Source organism: Schistocerca gregaria, chromosome 3, assembly GCF_023897955.1.
Source record: "Schistocerca gregaria isolate iqSchGreg1 chromosome 3, iqSchGreg1.2, whole genome shotgun sequence".
In the NCBI taxonomy this organism is placed as follows: domain Eukaryota; kingdom Metazoa; phylum Arthropoda; class Insecta; order Orthoptera; family Acrididae; genus Schistocerca; species Schistocerca gregaria.
Genome location: NC_064922.1, coordinates 168,616,993 through 168,636,072, shown reverse-complemented (window position 1 = coordinate 168,636,072; position 19,080 = coordinate 168,616,993). Strand labels below are relative to the sequence as shown.

The following is a 19,080-nucleotide window of genomic DNA, read 5'->3' as shown; positions in this document are numbered from 1 at the left end:
TGCAGAGCTAGTTGGCATATAAACTTGTACTTCTGTAGTAGGTGTGGGCTTCGTATCTATCTTGGCCACAATAATGCGTTCACTATACTGTTTGTAGTAGCTTACCCGCATTCCTATTTTCCTATTTATTATTAAACTGACTCCTGCATTACCCCTATTTGATTTTGTGTTTATAACCCTGTAGTCACCTGACCAAACTTCACTAATTCCCACTATGTCTAACTTTAACCTATCCATTTCCCTTTTTAAATTTTCTAACCTACCTGCCCGATTAAGGGATCTGACATTCCACGCTCCGATCCGTAGAACGCCAGTTTTCTTTCTCCTGATAACGACATCCTCTTGAGTAGTCCCCGCCCGGAGATCCGAATGGGGGACTATTTTACCTCCGGAATATTTTACCCAAGAGGACGCCATCATCATTTAATCATACAGTAAAGCTGCATGTCCTCGGGAAAAATTACGGCCGTAGTTTCCCCTTGCTTTCAACCGTTCGCAGTACCAGCACAGCAAAGCCGTTTTGGTTATTGTTACAAGGCCAGATCAGTCAATCATCTAGACTGTTGCCCTTGCAACTACTGAAAAGGCTGCTGCCCCTCTTCAGGAACCACACATTTGTCTGGCCTCTCAACAGACACCCCTCCGTTGTGGTTGCACCTGCGGTATGGCTATCTGTATCGCTGAGGCACGCAAGCCTCCCCACCAACGGCAAGGTCCATGGGGGAGGGGCAGAATTATGAAAATAAAAAACACACTAAAAACCTATTAGAAATGCTAGCTTTGGTACACAGACTGTTATTTTGATTGGGATATGGTAGTCCAGAAACGAGGATCCAAACACAAATGAATTTAAGATGATAATATGTGAATCTGGTAGAATAAAAGTCTTTTAGTGTGTTCGGTGCTGATCCTGATACCACCAAACCATTATACCTTTCACAAGTGATCACTGTTAAAAGGGTCCAAATTAACATGTCTTTTCCCTTAGAATTGTTACTGCTTCATTTTCTAGTAAACTGAACACATTATATCACCTTTTACGTATACTACCAATAAAATTATCCAGAATGACTGTGTGACAATTATTCTGATGATCACCATAAACTATCATCAATTAATTCAATCTACAATGACCAAAGAAAAAAGAATCAGTTTATTGACTTCCTAGATTCAAGAATAGATTGCAACAATGAAGGCATGGCAGTCTTAGATAGAAACGCATTAGAAAAATTGTAAGTAACTAACATGGTGTGTGAAATAACTCCCTACTTTATTTGGGTAGCAAAGTAAATATGGTTACAAACATGTGACTGCTGATCTTTCAAACTATTGAAATACCTCAGCTGTATCCAACTACACATGAGAACTAATGACATTAACAAGCTCTAAATGTGTCATTATTCATTCTTTTTCCCATAATCATCAATAGTTACACCAGAATGACATTACCTCTGGATCAAAGTGCAATTTTGGTAACTATTATACCAACAGGGACATCGATATCTGATGCATAGCCACTTTTATTTTGACACATCAAGTGATACAGGAAAAACTTCTTTCTTCAGTACACATTAGGCCAATATGTTACCTTAACTCAAAAAGGCATGGAGTAAATCACATAAAGCAGTGCTGCAGGTACAGGAATGAGCTGAGAAAAGATAACAGACAAGGAAAGGTCATCAATTAACAATTGGCTGAGAGAACATGCAAACTGGAGGTAAATCAAATAGTGGAGTCAAGCTTGACATCAATATTCATTAGAAATTAGAGTTGCATTTAGTACAAAGAATCAGTGACAATTCTCTAGTAAAAAAACAGGGAAAGAGGAAAATATAGATGGGCAGGGTAGTGGTTGACTGAGAGGAATAATGAATCTACAAATATAATTTTGACTGTGCATTTCCGAACCTTGACATTTATTTCAAGAGCGGAACAATTTGCTTCACAATATTGACTGAACATCAGAATCTGAAAAATATACAACGAAGCCAGGAGGATAGAGACTTCCACAAAATTAATTCAGCCACATATAGTAAATACAGAAAATTGCTTAATTACAAGTAATATAATGAACATGATTGTTAATCATTGCATACCAACTGATACAGTTATAAAAACACATTGTACCAGACCATAAAACAGAACAAATCTTTATGAAAGCTAATTGGTACTTTAGGCCTATCCACTTTTACTTTAAGGGAAGCAACAATGATAAATAAATGTGACAAAATGAGTATGAACACCAAATAATGAAACAGTCTTGAATTACTTATATCTGAGCATTGTGAAAAACACACGCCTATGTTGGACAAACTCAGACAATGATTTTATATATTATTTCGTGGTGCAGAGCGGTCTGGTTGAATTAAGTGCAATTTGCAAACAAAATAAGTGCAGGATTACAAACTACTGAAATAAAGTAATGAAAAAGTTACATATAAAACAGTGTAAATAATACACCACAAAGAAAAATGAGCTGGCAATCAGCTTTAAGGACAAACAAAAAACTGTTCTTAATTAGAAAGAGGGATACATACAGAGAGAAATAAAGGCAACCTTTTAGTTAACCTTCCTTTCTGACACCAACAGAGCTAACAGTTATCGCACACTTTATTAGATGTGTACCATTTTATCAGATACAATTACCATATCCAATAGAAATATCAAGTTGTTATAATATACTGTTAAAAATAATTATACTAAACACCCTTCTGAACTCTGGAAGTGCTACTGTGTTTTGCTTTCAAACCTGAAAGCTGCTTTAGTTGAGACAACTTGCAAGAATCTTACATGATCAAACAAGTTTATCATGCACAATAACAATTAAGAACACGTCTTGGAGAGAACCAGTCCTCTGTAGTTGGACGTGGCGCTGGAGAGCTATGATCACTAATATTAACGGCGTCCAACCTTTTGCCAATTTCCATCATCTCCATCTTCAACTCCAATGGGTGGAGGTTGTTGTTCACCAGGACGGGCTACAAGAAATTTGAGGACTATGAATTTATGGACAAAGTATTTTAAAAAAATGCATTTCAATTCTATATGAAATTATCAATACAATCTTTGTAAATAACTAGTAATTTTTTGTCTCCATTATACCCAAATCTTCCAGCCCAGTTTGTGAAAATTACCACTCTCATTTGTTACTAGCATCGACATAATTCCCCTATTGCCTTGACCACCACAATTATGTTTCTGTTGACATTTCACCTCATTTTACATGTCTCTAAATAAAAAGCAGATATGGTGACAAAATTCAAAGAATCTGAAGTCTCAACACAGAGCATCCATGGAAGTAGTCCCTTCAGCAAAACTAAACCCGGAACAAGTTTGTAACATGCAGATATAAACTGCTGTTAAACAACTGAAAATTGTGGATGAAATAACAATCTATATAATTCATAAAGATGTGCCTGAAATGCAGTAAAATCTTAAAGCAGGTAACTGATGGAAATGATTTTTTCAAATCACATAGATAAAAAGATGATGTCAAAAAACTATGACAGCTGTCACAGTCTAGGGAATATAACTGACTGCCGTAGTGAAAGACAATTAAATCATTATGAACACACTGATACTTTTAACACATTTATTGCAGGTTTGAGATTTAAGGAATGACGGAGACACATGGAGAGCTACCATAAATTAATCTTATTTTTCCGAGCTCAAACTTAAGTTAAAATTCCTTTTATCTAGAACATAAGACTGACAGATTTACACTCACGTCTGTTTTCACGTAGCGGATCACCTCTTCTATCAGGACCAGCTGGCGCACGACGGCCATCTGGCGTGGCAGAAGTTGGCCCACTCCTCAGGTCATTGTCCTTGCTACCACCCGACCGCCAGTCACTCACTGGCATTGTATCTTTCCGGGGACCAGCAGACAGAGGAAGAGGTCGCCTGAAATAATGTAAAAAAATTATTTAGTATAAATACTGTGTGTGAGCTTTGTCTGTGGGAAGTACTTTTATAATTTTCCCCAGATAATATATCACATCTTCAACAGCTCTGACATAACTCTTTCAGTTTAAGTTTCATGGATTCACGTAGCATTTCAATCTTTAATTTCCTCATCAGCTTTCCTCCACTATTGATTAGGTGCTCAGTTGAGCAATTTTACCCCTGCTGTTGTCTCATTTTCAGTTGTCTTAAAAATAAACAAAAAATGAGATGCAGGTGTAATTTGTCTTCTCTCTGTGGTTGTTGAACTGAGCACATGCAAAGAGATGAGCAGTCATGCTTTTGTAACAGCTTTGTTTAAATAAATAGTGAATTTTAAAATAGTCTGGTGCTGACTATGTCAATTAATAACCTAGTCAATGATTTACAGAAGAATGCAAAGAAAAAGTTATTCTAAAAGGAAAGAAAATTTCTGCCACCTGTCAGTGTACATTACATGAAAATAAAAGAAAGACATATCTTGTATTGTTTATAACCATAAAGTTTAGAGCATAATAATTGCGGTAAGATATCTTTGGTCCTGAAGAAGAGAAACCGATGAAGCTTCATTTACACACCACAGAGACATACTATTTATTTAATGAATATTTAATAAAGGTGTAATATATAGTAACACTACAAATTGCAAACCAAAACGCTGCTACCTTGCTGCCGAGCGACGATCATCATCATTGGCCTCTGGTTCAACAGGTCGCTGAGCTGCCCTCCAGCTTCCAGTAGCCTGGAGAAATTGAACACAAATAACAATATGTGCTAAATATTTGTAGCTTCATAGAAACTGAAATCTACTTTAACGTCTATATAGCATGTTTCTTTCATGAAATAGAACCACTTTACGTCTATCACTACATGGAGTAAAACACTGAAACAAATTGTATAATTCCTACAGAAAAGACTTAAATTCAATTTTTAAAATGTATCTACTGACACATTACAGTAGGGAGTAATGCAGGAAGAGCACATATTAGGGAGCGGTGCTGGAACAACAAAATTGCATTTGAAACCTCCAAAGCAGCTAAATGTTCAAACCAGCAACTAAAAGGCACCACAAGTCTGGTAGATGTAATACTGTTTTGATTTGTTTTTAATTGCTTCAAGAGAATTTTAGTACTTCTTCACAACTTTAAAATACAGCACGAATTCTTTGAACAATGGAGATTTACATTTTCTATAGTAGAGAGAACTGATGGAAATCAAACTGCTTGACTATTTTCTAGCAGGGGAACATTATGCAGAAGACAAGTGAACTAATTGTTACGTTCACTTTTAGTGCACAGCTTCCCAAAAAGTATATGCATAGCAGCATTATAGCAGCGCTGCAGATCTTTGTTGTATTGACGGCTGACTATCTTCGGAAGGATGGGGGTGTGGGGTGGAAAAGCACCCCTCAAAATATCAAACTTTATTTTTTCAGAAATCTACATAAATCCTTGCCTAATATTTTAACATGAAATAAGAAATCTATGTAGATTTTAGATGAAAAGCTAATAAAAACAGTATATATCTGTTGATCACAAAATTCAGAGTCTGAAGCAAAAGCAATGACGAAGATCGTCAAGAAAAGTATTGACTGCGTGCCACTCCCAGTGCTGATCCCCCACCACCACAATTGAAAACTTGCTCGTTAGCTCCTTCCCACACCACTGTAAACTGAGTTTTGCTGGCAAATGGTCATGCCTCATTGGTCTGAGACCTTTCGAAATAGTGGCGCCCATTGAAAATCCCACCATATGTGATGCACACAGTACACAAAATGCTTGGCAAATTGATATTTATGAACAAACAAAGAAGGTTTATGGTGACAATGCAATGAACGAGTCTTCAGTGAGGAGATGGTGCATTATGTTTTATCAGAGAAGAATCAGTGTGCACAATGAACATTGGAGTTTAAGGCCATCAGTCATTATGAATGACTTGAAAGCAAATGTTGACAACAAAATTCAGGAAAAGCGGCATTTTACTTTAAGCTCATCATATGAGTCATTCCACGAATTTCACGACTGCTTCTACATAAAATAATGACACTGCATCTTGGCTACAAAAAATGTGTGCATGGTGAGTGCCTAAGATTCTGAAAGATGTTAGTAAGACATGACAATGTTAGTGATGAATATCTCAACAACATCATAATGGGAAATGAAACGTATGTTTCTTACAGAATTATGGAGGGCAAACATCAGTCTATGGAGCAGCATCTTTGAAACTCACTCACTATAATCAGAAATCCCAACATCAGAAAAGTGATGGCAACAGTTTTCTGGGACTGAAAGGTTTTGATCCACGCGGAGTTCATGCCAAGAGGAGAAACAATGAATTCAAAGGCCTATTGTGAAACTCTCCAATTACTTTGGCATGCCATCCAACACGAGAAATGTGGAACATTGTCAGAAATGCGCATTTGATTTATGGTGATGTAGCTTTATGTACCAGCATGAATATAGCGATGAGAATAAAAAATAAATAAATAAATATGGAGGACAGTGGGTGGGTTGGTTGGTTTAAAAGGGTGGGGGACCAAACTGTAGGGTCATTGGTCCCCCGTTCCGAGTAGAACAATTACCCAAGGGAAAGAAGAAAACAAAGAAGACATATGGCACAATAGGAGAAAGGAAGAACCAGAAGAATGATAGGAGGACAAGAAACACTACAATGGACAAAACAGGACAAGAAAACCACAGAGAGATGCAAGAAACGGGGAGAGGAGATTAAAAACAAAACAGCAGATTACCATGCCTGACTGATGATGAGATTAAAAAAAGAAGCCAGCCACACTGCAACACACAAAAAACTTCCACCTTAAAAGCCCTAGGGTGGAGGACACAGAGGGGCAAAGGACATGCACTAAACCTCAGATCAAATAATAAAACCCACCATCACAAATAAAATGTAAAACTAAACCTGTTGTTGAGGCACTGTCACCCAAAACCAAAGGTAGCGTGCTGGGAAAGTTAAAAGTCTGCCGCAGAGCAGCTAAAAGTGGGCAGTCCAGCAAAAGGTGGGCGACCAACATTTGGAAGCCACAGCGACACTAAGGTGGGTCCTCACGACGTAGGAGGTAACCATGTGAGTCACATTTGGCCAATGCGGATTCCCTACGAGAAGCCTGCAGGGAAGACTCCCACACATAGACAGTCCCCTTAATGACACACAGTTTGTTGTGCATACTGTTATGCCCCTCCATCTCCCAAAGTTGAAAAACCTTGTGGTGTAAGATAGAATGCAGGTCACTTTCAGAAATGCCCATCTCCAGGAGCAGTTTCCACGTAGCATGTTTGGCCAGCCTGTCAGCGTGTTCGTTGCCTCGAATTCTGGCATGTCCCGGAGTCCACACAAACACCACTGAATGACTGGACCATTCCAGGGCAGAGATGGACTCCTGGATGTTCGCTAACAAAGGATGGCGAGGGTAGCACTGGTCAATAGCTTGTAAGCTGCTCAGGGAGTCAGAACAGAAGAGATACAACTCAACAGAACAGGAAGTGCACGAGATATCGCCACACGCTCTGCAGTGAATACACTGCAGCCAGCAGGCAAGGAATGCTGTTCAATATGGCCTCTGTGGACATAGGCAATGCCAAAATTATCATCAGCCATCAAACCGTCATTGTAAACAACTTCAGAGCCCTAGAACACATCAAGAACTGAGAGGAAGCAACAGCGGAGAGATGGAGTCCTTAGGGTCATGCAAAAGGTACAGACGAAGCTTTGGCCGAGATGTACACCATGGAGGTGTACGTGAATGGACTTCAAGTAGAGGTGGTACGGGGAAGGAGTACAGTTCAGGGAGATCGCACATAAACTGCAATTGTGAGTCCTGACCTGGGCCGCCGATGCGGGAGATGAACTGCCGCGGGTGGGAAGAGGAGACAGTAATATGGATGCTCAGAACTATGAATGTGTGCAACATAACTGGTGAGCAGTTGTGTACACTGGATCCGCAATGGAAGGACTCCGGCTTCCACCAGGCATGTCATCGAACTTGTTCTAGAAGCTCCTGTTGCTAGGTGAATGCCACAGTGGTGCACTTCGTTGAGGAAACGCAATGCTGAGGGCGCTGCCAAACCGTAAACTGGACTCCCATAGTCAAGGTGGGATTGAACAAGGCCTCTGTACAGCTGCAGCAGCATAGAGCGATCTGCGACCCAACTGGTGTTGCTCAGGCAGCAGAGGGCATTGAGGGACTGCCAGCAGTCCTGCTTAAGCTGACAAAGGCGAGGTAGCAAAGTCAATCGGGTGTCAAAAACCAGTCCTTAGATTCAATACATCTATGTTACAGTGGGTGGATCATCATTACGATAAAGTTCAGGTTCCAGATGAATGGTACGATGCAGACAGAAGCGCATGACACACAACTTTGCGGCTCAAAACTGAAAGCCGTGGGTTAGAGCCCATGACTGCACTTTGTGAATGGCTCCCTGTAGGCACCACTCAGCAACACCAGTACTGGAGGAGCAGTACGAAATGCGTAAGTCATCCACACACATAGAAGGGGAGACTGAAGGCCCTACAGCTGCTGCTTGGCCGTTAATGGCCACTAAAAATAGAGAAACACACAATATGGAGCCCTACAGAACACCATTCTTCTGAATACAGGGGGAACTATGGGAGGCACCAACTTGGACATGGAAAGTACGGAGCAACATAAAGTTTTGGATAGAAATCTGAAGTGGGCCCCAGAGACATCTGATCTTTGTCCATACTTGGGAAAGTGACACACAACACCCAATGGTCGACATGTATATCTCTCCCAACACTCCCATTTCCGCCGTTTTATAAACAGGTGAACACGGACACGGAGCTGTTTAAAGGCTATTAGGTGCTCTAGTTATGGGTGCCATTTATGTCGCTGTAGAGCTTGCCAACCACCAAGGGACTGTCTATCGCTGGGGTCACTCTATAGAATGGGGGATCGTATTTTCCACCACAGAAATTATCGTTGTAGTGACCTGCTCAATCACAACATTGATGACACCACGTGGGGGAGATGCAACGGTGACAGCATAGGTGCAGGCTACCCAGTCTGCCTTGTTTAAAGCCCATCTGGGTAGGTGTGCGAGGGCACGATGCCGAGGGAGTGGCAGGAAGATGGGGAAGGGGATCACTACCACACAGGTCGTCATGTGCTCTCCAGTGGATAGATGGGAGGAGTCCTGGGCTGCAAATTAATAAATCAATGGCCGAGTAACTACCATGAGTCACACTGAAATGTGTGGTGGCCCCAGTATTTAAGAGGCAGAGGTTGAGGTTGAGTTGGGACAGCACATTTTCGAAATTTCAGCCTCGGCCAGTAAGCGTGGTGCCACCCCACAAGGGGTTATGGGCGTTAAAATCTCCCAAAAGTACGAAAGGTTTAGGGAGTTGATCAATCAGTGCAGGGGTACCGCACCATCTGGAGGGAGATGTATGTTATTTCCTGTATAGTCCATATCCTGACAGCCACAGCTTTGAGAGGAGTTTGAAGGAGCATAGGTTCACTACATACTGAGTTCAGGGCAAATGCAAACTCCAACTAACAAACTATTATATATACTATGGTTCTTGTAATATACCCTGTAGCTGCGAAGGGCAGGGGTCCGCATTGCCAGGAGCCATGTTTCCTGGAGAGCGATGCAGAAAGCAGGTCTTCGGGGTCTTCTTTTTGGATTTCTCTCACTGATCATTGGGTTTCTCTGGCTGGGAGGCCTTCACTGATTCGGTCACCGGGGCTGACGATGATCGTGAAGCCCTACGACCAGCTGCTTTTGAGCATTTCAACCAGTGGTCGGCGTCATCTTTTCCACTAGCAGAAACCTGGGATGGGGGTGACCCAAGGGAGCCCCTCCTAGCAGAGAAGCCAAAGAAGACTTAAGCTTCTCCGGCTGAGAAGTGGGGACTGGTGTCCCCGATGGTTGGGGGGGACAGTGGTCCCAAGGTCGGTGGTGCGGGAGCAGCAGGGAGGGAAGTGTCTCCCACCAACAAGGGGACGGGCAGAGTCTTCCAGCTCTGAGAGTCGACTAGAACTCGCGGAACTGATGGGGCTACTACTGTTCTCGTAGCGGCAGTCATAGCCACAAGATGTAGGCACTCAAATTTCCTCTTGGCCAGTCGATCCAGGGTCTTGTATTCCATGATTTTCCTTTCTTGCTGTAAAGTCCTGCAGTCTGGTGAGCAAGGGGAATGATGCTCTCTGCAGTTGACACAGATGGGAGGCAGGACACATGGAGTATTGGGATGGGATGGATGTCCACAATCTCGACATGTGATGCTGAAAGTACAGAAGGAAGATATAATGGCCGAACTTCCAGAACTTAAAGCACTGCATTGAGGGAGGGATATATGGCTTGACATCACAGCAATAGACCATCACCCTGACCTTCTCGGGTAATGAGTCACCCTCGACGGCCAAGATGAAGGCACCGGTGACATCCTGGTTATCCCTCAGCCCCTGATAGAGCGACGAGGAGTTCATTTCATCCGGTGCGTCCAAGTTGGCACGCAGCTCGTCGTGAGACTGCAAAAGGAGGTCCCTGTGTAATATAATAACCTGGACCACATTTAACATCTTATGAGGCATGATGGTAATGGAAACATCCCCCAGCTTGTCACATGCGAGTAATGACCGTGAATGGGCAGAGGATGCGTTTTTATCAAGACTGACCCTGAGCGCATTTTGGACAAGTCCTCCAGGAAGCCCTCCACCTCCCCAAACCTGTCCTCTAAAAGCTCTACAAAAAACTGAGGCTCCGTCGAGACAAATTTTTAAGAAAACTTACTTCAGACTTTTACTGTCAAAACAAAGTATTAGATATAAGAATGGGATGAGAGAAAATTGAGCATGGTTGCAGAAAGGGCATTTGTCTCTTTACTTTTGTCATGTAAGTGGAACAAAAGAGAAATTGGTAATGGCATAAAGTCCTGTCTTACAAATACTGAACGGTGACCAGTGGAATATACATAGACTTCAAGTGGTAAATTCAAGTTTGTTTTCTTTTTAATATTTCTTGTTGATAGTTTTGTATTTCACAGCTAATACTGCACAACATAATTAGCAACTCCTAACTTTTTTTCAACATTTTTAGTGTAGAACTGGTCGTCACTGATGGAAATCATCTTTTCGTATTGCACTGAAAAGTCTGTGAAGCTAAGAATAACAGCAGTTCAATATTTTGTAACTGACTCAATCTCTGTCACCCACAACCCATATAGTCTTCCATTTTGGGTACTTCAAAATCACTTTTTCACTAATTAATCTTCCGTAAATTGTTTTCTGGTCCATTGTTTCTATATTTTGTTATATTTGAGAGAACTCAGTAAGATTATATCTTTTCACTAATATAAAAATATGTTTTCTTGTTCAGGGAAGATAATTCATAAATTTAAATCAATACCAATGAAAAATGGCCAATGCATTCACAAAAATTATCTAAGCACTCAGGAAAGATTGTGTAGCAAGCCATCCTTCAAAAAACCTTAATTGAAAATCAGGTGTTCACAACTAGGAATTCCATTTCTTCACATTACATGGAGGGGAAAGAAAATAATTGGTTTCTTTTATTTTTAAATGAGACTTAAGATATTTTATTGGGGTAACACAGTAAAATGGAACGGAAATTAACAGTAGAATGCAATCACCTGCAACTATTGTGTAGCAACTTACGGGACTTATTCATTTTCCTAGCAAATGTCCACATGTATACATAGAGGGGTACACTTGTCAAGACATACACAAACTAAATCATGATTTGGTCAAGATCAATTCTAATTGCTCTGGAAAATAGTGTCAATTTTTTCATTGCTTTCTCATGTTATAATGTTGGTGGCTGATACTATGATTACTGGATACATTTTGTTCTGTGTAGCACAAGGGACCATACAACAACAATTAGTAGTTTAACACACTGAAGTGTAAAATATTCAAAAACAAGTTTGGTAAATGGTCACTCAAATGTGAGTACTGCATTATTCGATGTATTTATCTATTATCAAAGATGAAGGAAAAACTGTGTAACCCACAGTTTACTGTGAAACAGGAGGAATAATTTTTTGCTGAGATACATAGATTGATTAAGATAATATACAGAGTGTATACGTGGACAAGGATAAAAATTCCCGGATATTCCGTTTAAAAAATATACTTTTTCCCGGGCAAAAATACACTTTATCCATGCTAAGTGACATTAGGTTTTTGTAGATTTTTCCTTTGGAACTGTACAACTTATCACTGCTTTGAAAGGTTAACGTTTTATACACTAGCATAGAACTCTCCGGAAAAGAAAGAAATTGGGAAGAGAAGTTTTGGAGAGACTCTTGATGGAAAAAAAAGAGAAGTTTTGGAAAGACCTTTGATGTGTAGCAACACATACGCTGCATATTTTCATATTACGAAAGAATAAATTCGAATTGCACCAAACACAGCACGTTAGTTTCCAGAGGGTTGAAATCAAGATTGCAATGTCCTTTTGTAAGCCAATCATATCTCGTGCAACGTGATCTTGCCAGCCAACGACAGCAGATATTCAGAGCATAGGACACATGATGCAGTCAGGCAATATCAAGATCACTGTTACATAGCTCGAACACTCAAAGAGGAAAAGTTAATGGTTTACTAAATATACATAGTATAGCCACAAGAAAAGCTAAGCTTTCATGTATAATATTGGTCTCGATGATTAATACGCTACAAGAGAAGCTAAGCTTTCACATGTAATATTGTTCTATATAGCATGTAAGATACATCACACAAACGTGCCAGTAAATTTAAAATAATGAGATAAATGTATGGTCTTCTAGGCTCGAAATTCTTTTAAGTGACTGGTCCTAAAAGTGTTCAATTTTAAACGCTCTGATTTGAGAAATTCATCCCACTTTCTCACACATAATTCATCTTGCGTGAAAAGAAATTTACTTTGAAAGTAACACTTTTCGAACTACCATTCGCAACACTATCCCGAGTCTGTTAGAAATGGATTCGATTTAGCAGTTGCCAGAAGCGCCAGAAAACAGGCCTTACTGTGCGTGCACAGCTACAGTGCTGTAGGAAGCCCGAATGTTTGTATGTCTAAAGCACTACGAGAGCTTACATTACGCCATAAAAGAAACAGGACATCAGAGGATACTCTGAAAGTATTGGAATTTCGTAAAACACACTAAAATCCATAATTCGGCTTGAAGTGCACATTGGTTTTTCCAGATTCACAATGAAGTAGGTCCCATCTGATATTAAGCTTTTCAGTGTGGTTTATGGGATATAAATTTTCTTGCAGTACAACTTCATTGTTCTCCAAGGCGATTAATGCTTGACTGCTAATAATTTGAGAATATAATAAAATCAGGAAACAAACTAATAATATATTTTTGCCCTCCATAATTATGTGAATGTATTATAATTCACTCGATAGCTCCCGGCTGCAGAAATCTGTTTTGTTTTCATTTGACGTGGGAGATGTAAATGAAGAGGAAATAGCGAAATCACTTTATGCAAACAGGGGTCAGGTGGAGACTAACCCCCTCCCCACTACAACTCAGAGAACTCTGTGCATGCGCGAATCTGGCAGCTGTGGCAAGCGAGAAAAATTTCTCTCATTTGCATTTGGCTGATTTCTGCTACTGCCGATACAGCTAACAGCCACACTTCAAGCAGCGCGAAGCGGGATAAGGTACTGTTCATACACGAGTTAAATACGCATGCGCATGAGCCCGTCGGCAACTGGTCAAACAAACCAAATGTAAACAGTTGTGACGTCAAGCTAATAGAAAACAGTTTATTGTTACAAAGTATTAAACAGTCTTCGCCCTAAGGCCTTTGACATATTTTTGCTGTTTGCAGACTCTGTGTTTTGTTGTTGTGAATGGTGCATTTTCTTTGCCAATAAAGTTTAATTTTTTTTCCTCTTTTTTATATTTTATTGCTGCAGTATCATTCTCCAGTAGCAGCATACAGTAACATTCTTTGCTAGAAAATAAATTTTTACGAGTCAAAATTACAAAAATTTAACTGAAAGCTAAAACAATGAAAAATTCCCGGTTTTTCCCCTTTTTCTCCTGGATGAAAAAATTCCCGAGTTTTTCCCAGATTCCCTGGTTGTCCCGGGTCGTACACATCCTGAATATATGATATATACTAAATATAAAAGAGTTCAGACATCTGGGGTGTTGCATGCTGCATGTGCACTGTAAATATGTTACTTCAGACTGGTAATGTATTTTGTCTTCATATGACTTGTAGAGAATAGTAGTGGAGGCAGCAGCAGTGATAGTTATTGCTATGCATACATTTATAATGCAATTACATCTTTAAAACCAAACAACAGCCAAAGATGCGAGCCAATTCTTAACTGTAAATGCATGTGTCAAACTAACACAAGATAAATGTTTTTAAATCAGTAAATGATGCACAGTGTGGCACATAATTAAAGAAATTACTCTTGATGTCTTTGGTGAAAATTTTTGTGCTGCAGAGAGGATATAATGACTGGTGTAATGGTAAAAGTGTCTGTGAATCTTTTTCTCTAAACAACCACCCATCAAAATTGAGTCTACTGTTAGAGCAGCAGAACTTTGCAAATGTATGCGAACGAGAAATGTGGGACATTAATAAATTCAGCAAGGCGTTCTCAAAACTTCTGGGTACAGCGCAGCGTATCTGAGAAGTATAAAATCTCTTGACAGCAGAATGGAAAGAAATAGCACTCTCTCTGAACTTCAGAAGCCATCTCTACCTGCTGGCCAAATTTGGCATGTGGCTACACAATAGATAAATTGCAACAACTGTAAAGCACCTATTGTCCACATGTTGCATTGGAAGTTAAGCGTGATGGATTACAACTTTTGAAACACTGCAAATGTGATCAATGAAGACTGACAGCCAATACATTACTGATCTGCCAATTTTTAACACATTAAGTTTCATTCAATAGAATAACCCTTCGTTTACTACACACCACATCTTGATTGCTGCATTGTCACATCTCTCACTGGCTGCATCTGACTCATTTATCATTCCCCAGTTTTAATTTATTTTTGGGCTTTGGACAGGTACTATGGCAGTTAAATATTTAAATACCTTACTTACACTATTTACTGGAGTCTATAACAACACTACAGTCTCACAACAAAACGCAAAAACACAGATTGGATAGAAACCAGAATGTACACCAACATGTCCTATACCCGGGCCGCTGAAACATTGCACTTGACGTTTGCGTATGAAGTTGGCAGTGTAACAGAGTAACAAGTGAAGAACGATAGGCGCTAGGTGCTCAGCGTGGGGCGCCAGCCAATCACAGCGCAGTGAGCACTGCCGTTACTCACGTGCTGTGACGTCAAAGTTCCCACGTTGCCGGCTTTGTTTAGTGAATGTGTATACAACGTGAGTTGTGTGTTGTTTACCGCGTGTTTTCGTTGTACTGTGTGCTATATCGTTGTGACTTTTGTTACATTGTGAGTTTATTTACTTGGAAAATGCCACCGAATAGACTTCGTTCACCTAGTGACAATCCTTTGCGTCGAGGGGTGCCGCTAAACAGCCAGGCACTGGAGTTGCTACGCAGAACTCATGAGTTTATCGAGCAGGAGAAAAACTACGTAAGCATTCATGAACAGCCATCAATTCCTGCCGACAAAGTGGTGGAACGTACGTCAAAAACTCTTGGTATTAGTGCAAGAACGGTAGTAAGTAAGGGAGTATTACTACAAAACTTGGAAGATGCTGAAGTGAGCCGTAATGATTCCGAGCTGTCTGGATCAAATAATACATTTTTATCAACCCCAGGAAAGAAGAAAAAGCGGCGTAGTCCTATCACAGATTTAGATTCTATCCAGACTGATGCAGTTCGTAGGTATGTTTATGCTTACTACAGTAGAAAAGAGTATCCGACTGTAGCTAAGTTATTAATCTCTTTAAAAGAAAGTGAACTCTTCAGGGGTGGTACAACATCACTAAAAATTGTGCTAAAAAAAAATGGGTTTCCGTTACAAAACGCTAGACAGACGCAAAGTACTGTTAGAGAGGGCATTTTCTTGCACAAAATTGTGGGCAGAGACATTCATTCCGTAATTTGGCTAGACGAAACGTGGGTTAATGCCGGGGAAGCTGTCAGTAAATGTTGGACGGATAACACACCCAGCAGTAGCGGCCATCAGCCGACGGGAAGAGGAGCTAGATTAATTGTGGTCCATGCAGGCTCCTAGAGGGGTTTTGTCCCCGACGCACTTTTAGTTTTTAGATCAAAAAAGACTGGTGATTACCATGAAGATATGGATCACACATGATTTGTTGAGTGGTTCAGGAACCTTTTAAAACAATTTCCTGTCCCTACAACAATTGTAATGGACAATACTCCATATCATTCGGTGATACAGAACAAAGCCCCAACTACAAATGATCGGAAAGAAGTTGTGGTGCAGTGGTTACAGGCTCGAAATATTGCAGCGGATATGGGTATGACAAAGGTTCTGTTATATTCTCTTGTTAAAGAAAATAAGCCTACGACACCTACATACGTAGTAGACGAAATTGCCAAGGAGCAGGGTCATACTGTAATAAGGCTGCCACCATATCACTGCCATTTCAACCCTATTGAGTTAGTATGGAGTGACGTAAAAATGTATGTAAGGAACAACAAGTCCTTTACAATAACAGAGGTGGAAAAGCTGTTGTGTGAAGCTCTTGTGACTGTGGATGCAGCCTCCTGGAGAAAAAAAAGTAGAGCACGTCGAGAAGCTTATATGAGCAGCACAGACAATAGAAAGCATTATCAGTGGCCATGAACAATTAATGATTTGTCTTGCCGATGACGACGGTTTTAGCGATGAATCGGACAACAGTGATGATGGCGAGCTGGATGGAATTGCGCCGTTATCGCTGTAAATTGGTGAGTGAAAAAATTCTGATATTGGTTATTTATTGCAATCTCGGTTATTATTTATTTTGTAAACTACGTACATTATTGATTTTAAAGTACCAGTCGTCAGATGCTTGTTTTTTGTATTTCTTTGCTCTGTTATCGAAAGGGTGTGCATTGTTATGCTTTAACATGCATTATTATACGGTTGTTTACTTCCTGTCATTGTAGTACAACTAAAAACGAGTTTTTATATACATTGTAATTGCTCAATCGCTTGCATTTACGAGATGGGACGGAAAACTATTGTCTGCTGTGTATATAGAGGCTGCTGTTGCAACATCGCTATTACAGTATAGCCAACCTAACTAGACAAAAAGCGAACTGTCAAGTGCAATGTTTCGCCGGCGGGGGTATAGCAACCTACGGATCGTATTGAAATCCTGCTGTAAGCAGGACATCAAACTGACATCAAAATCATGTACTGTACATCTACATTTGTCAGATTTACAGTGAACAAAGTTTGGGTGGTCTGCCAAAAGTGCTTACATAAAACTAGAAACACTTATGTTTACCACAAGGAACAAGGCGCACTGATGATCCAGCAGTTGCTCTGCAGTTAAATGTGATTTGTACATGTATTTTGCAACAGCTAAATAACAAATATGTGTAAGTCTCAAAATTATTACAGCAGACAAATGTGCCACAGGCACTGAACAGCTGTAGTGATAAACATTCACAGCATGACATGCTTCAAGAACTGTTGCAATCCACTGCTGTCAAAGATTACTAACGGCTGAATAGTAAAGACAGTACATTAATAGAAAACCAGTTGTTTTCAATTTATTGTACAGAAATAAAACACTTATTGAATAATAACTTAAGAAATGAATGTAACTTAATTTCTATAAAACTAGTGCTTATAAAGGCATAATGTAACACCCAAAAATCTTTTGGTATTGGCTATGTCTCATTTGTAAGACCACCACATGGCTATTGGCAAGGACCTTAAAAATTCACATTTGTCATAAATGGGAATGTAGATGCAAATTCTGTCTGAAAATGCAAAGCTGTAAAACTGTGTAATCCATGATATTTTGTAGCACTTGTATCCAGATGAATTATTTTACCGTATATACTATGAAATTGCTTTGACTTCGCCTAATTTGCAAATAGAGCTATTTTTGGTTCTACTGTCATGCTCAGTTTGTTGTCGGTGCTATCTGTAGCGTTGTCAAATATGGATAACACAGGTATAAATCCCCCACAAAAGCTCGAAATCAATATTCAGCATATTTTGTAAAATTATCGAATTGAGTGAAAAAAGAAAATCTCTAGAAACACCTTAACTCAGAGCATTCTGTTCACCAATGGGAAAATGCTGCCCTTGACAACACAGCCAAACAAGAAAAGACTATTTCAGGACAAAACTGTTACCATTTTTGCAAATGCAAACATTCCACAATGATAAAGCTTCCCCTTTGTAGTAAATTTTAAAGCACGCACTCATAATTCGTGATCACGCATGCAGCGTTACAACCTTTGAATTTTTGCGTCTAATCAATTAAAAAAAAGAGCTTAGCTGTAATTTTGACAAAAAAGATGCTTCATTTAATGTTCCCTAGCTACTGGTCTCTGTACATAGCTTATACATGACTTCCATTCCAGATAGCTTCACTTTTGTGATCTAAGACTTAAGGTGTAATACTATTACTTATAAGTATCAATATTTTGCTCTCAATACCTATGGAATCAGTACAGATACCAAATATTCAATAATTTCCTAACACCATACAGAAATATTGAGGCTAGTGATATTTGAAATATTGGGGAGAAGAACCTTTCACTATTAGTTTCGTGACAAAATCAGTGGGTCAATCCATATGAAGTGGTCCCATGATGGTTGCTTGACCATTTTTTAATATTTTGATTTTTTATATGTGATTGCCCTATATTTGAGAAGTTCAAATTTTTTAAAAATAATTTATCTTGCACCTTTACCGGATGGTGGCCATTTTTATTTGTAGACGCGTGATGATTTTTCAGTCTTGAGACATTAGCGAAAATTTGAATGTCCCATGATTGTTTTTAGAAAAGTGTCCTCCATAACATTGTCTATTACAAAAAAATACCCTAAATTCAAAAATAACCAGTCAAAATGATCTCCAAAGTTTGGTATCCAAATTTTCAAAAATCCACTTTTTAGGCCCAAAAATAACAAACAAGAAGTGATTTATGAGAGTCTATTTTTTCCTATAATTAGATGCTGTACACTACTAGCCTCATATAGAGCAAG

General features: G+C 39.6%; 1 protein-coding gene across 1 annotated transcript in view; it reads right to left on the bottom strand.

Annotated features, from left to right (window-relative positions):
• Positions 1–1,883: 1,883 nt before the first annotated feature.
• The window catches only part of LOC126356263 (eukaryotic translation initiation factor 3 subunit A), a 60,444-nt gene continuing 43,247 nt past the window's right edge, over positions 1,884–19,080 (bottom strand). Inside the window, exons 16-18 of the mRNA XM_050007104.1 lie at positions 4,608–4,684; positions 3,728–3,903; positions 1,884–2,978 (exon numbers count right to left, since the gene is read on the bottom strand). Coding sequence (XP_049863061.1) covers positions 2,896–2,978; positions 3,728–3,903; positions 4,608–4,684 — 336 coding nt within the window. The 3' untranslated portion in view covers positions 1,884–2,895. The remainder of the gene's footprint in view (positions 2,979–3,727; positions 3,904–4,607; positions 4,685–19,080) is intronic.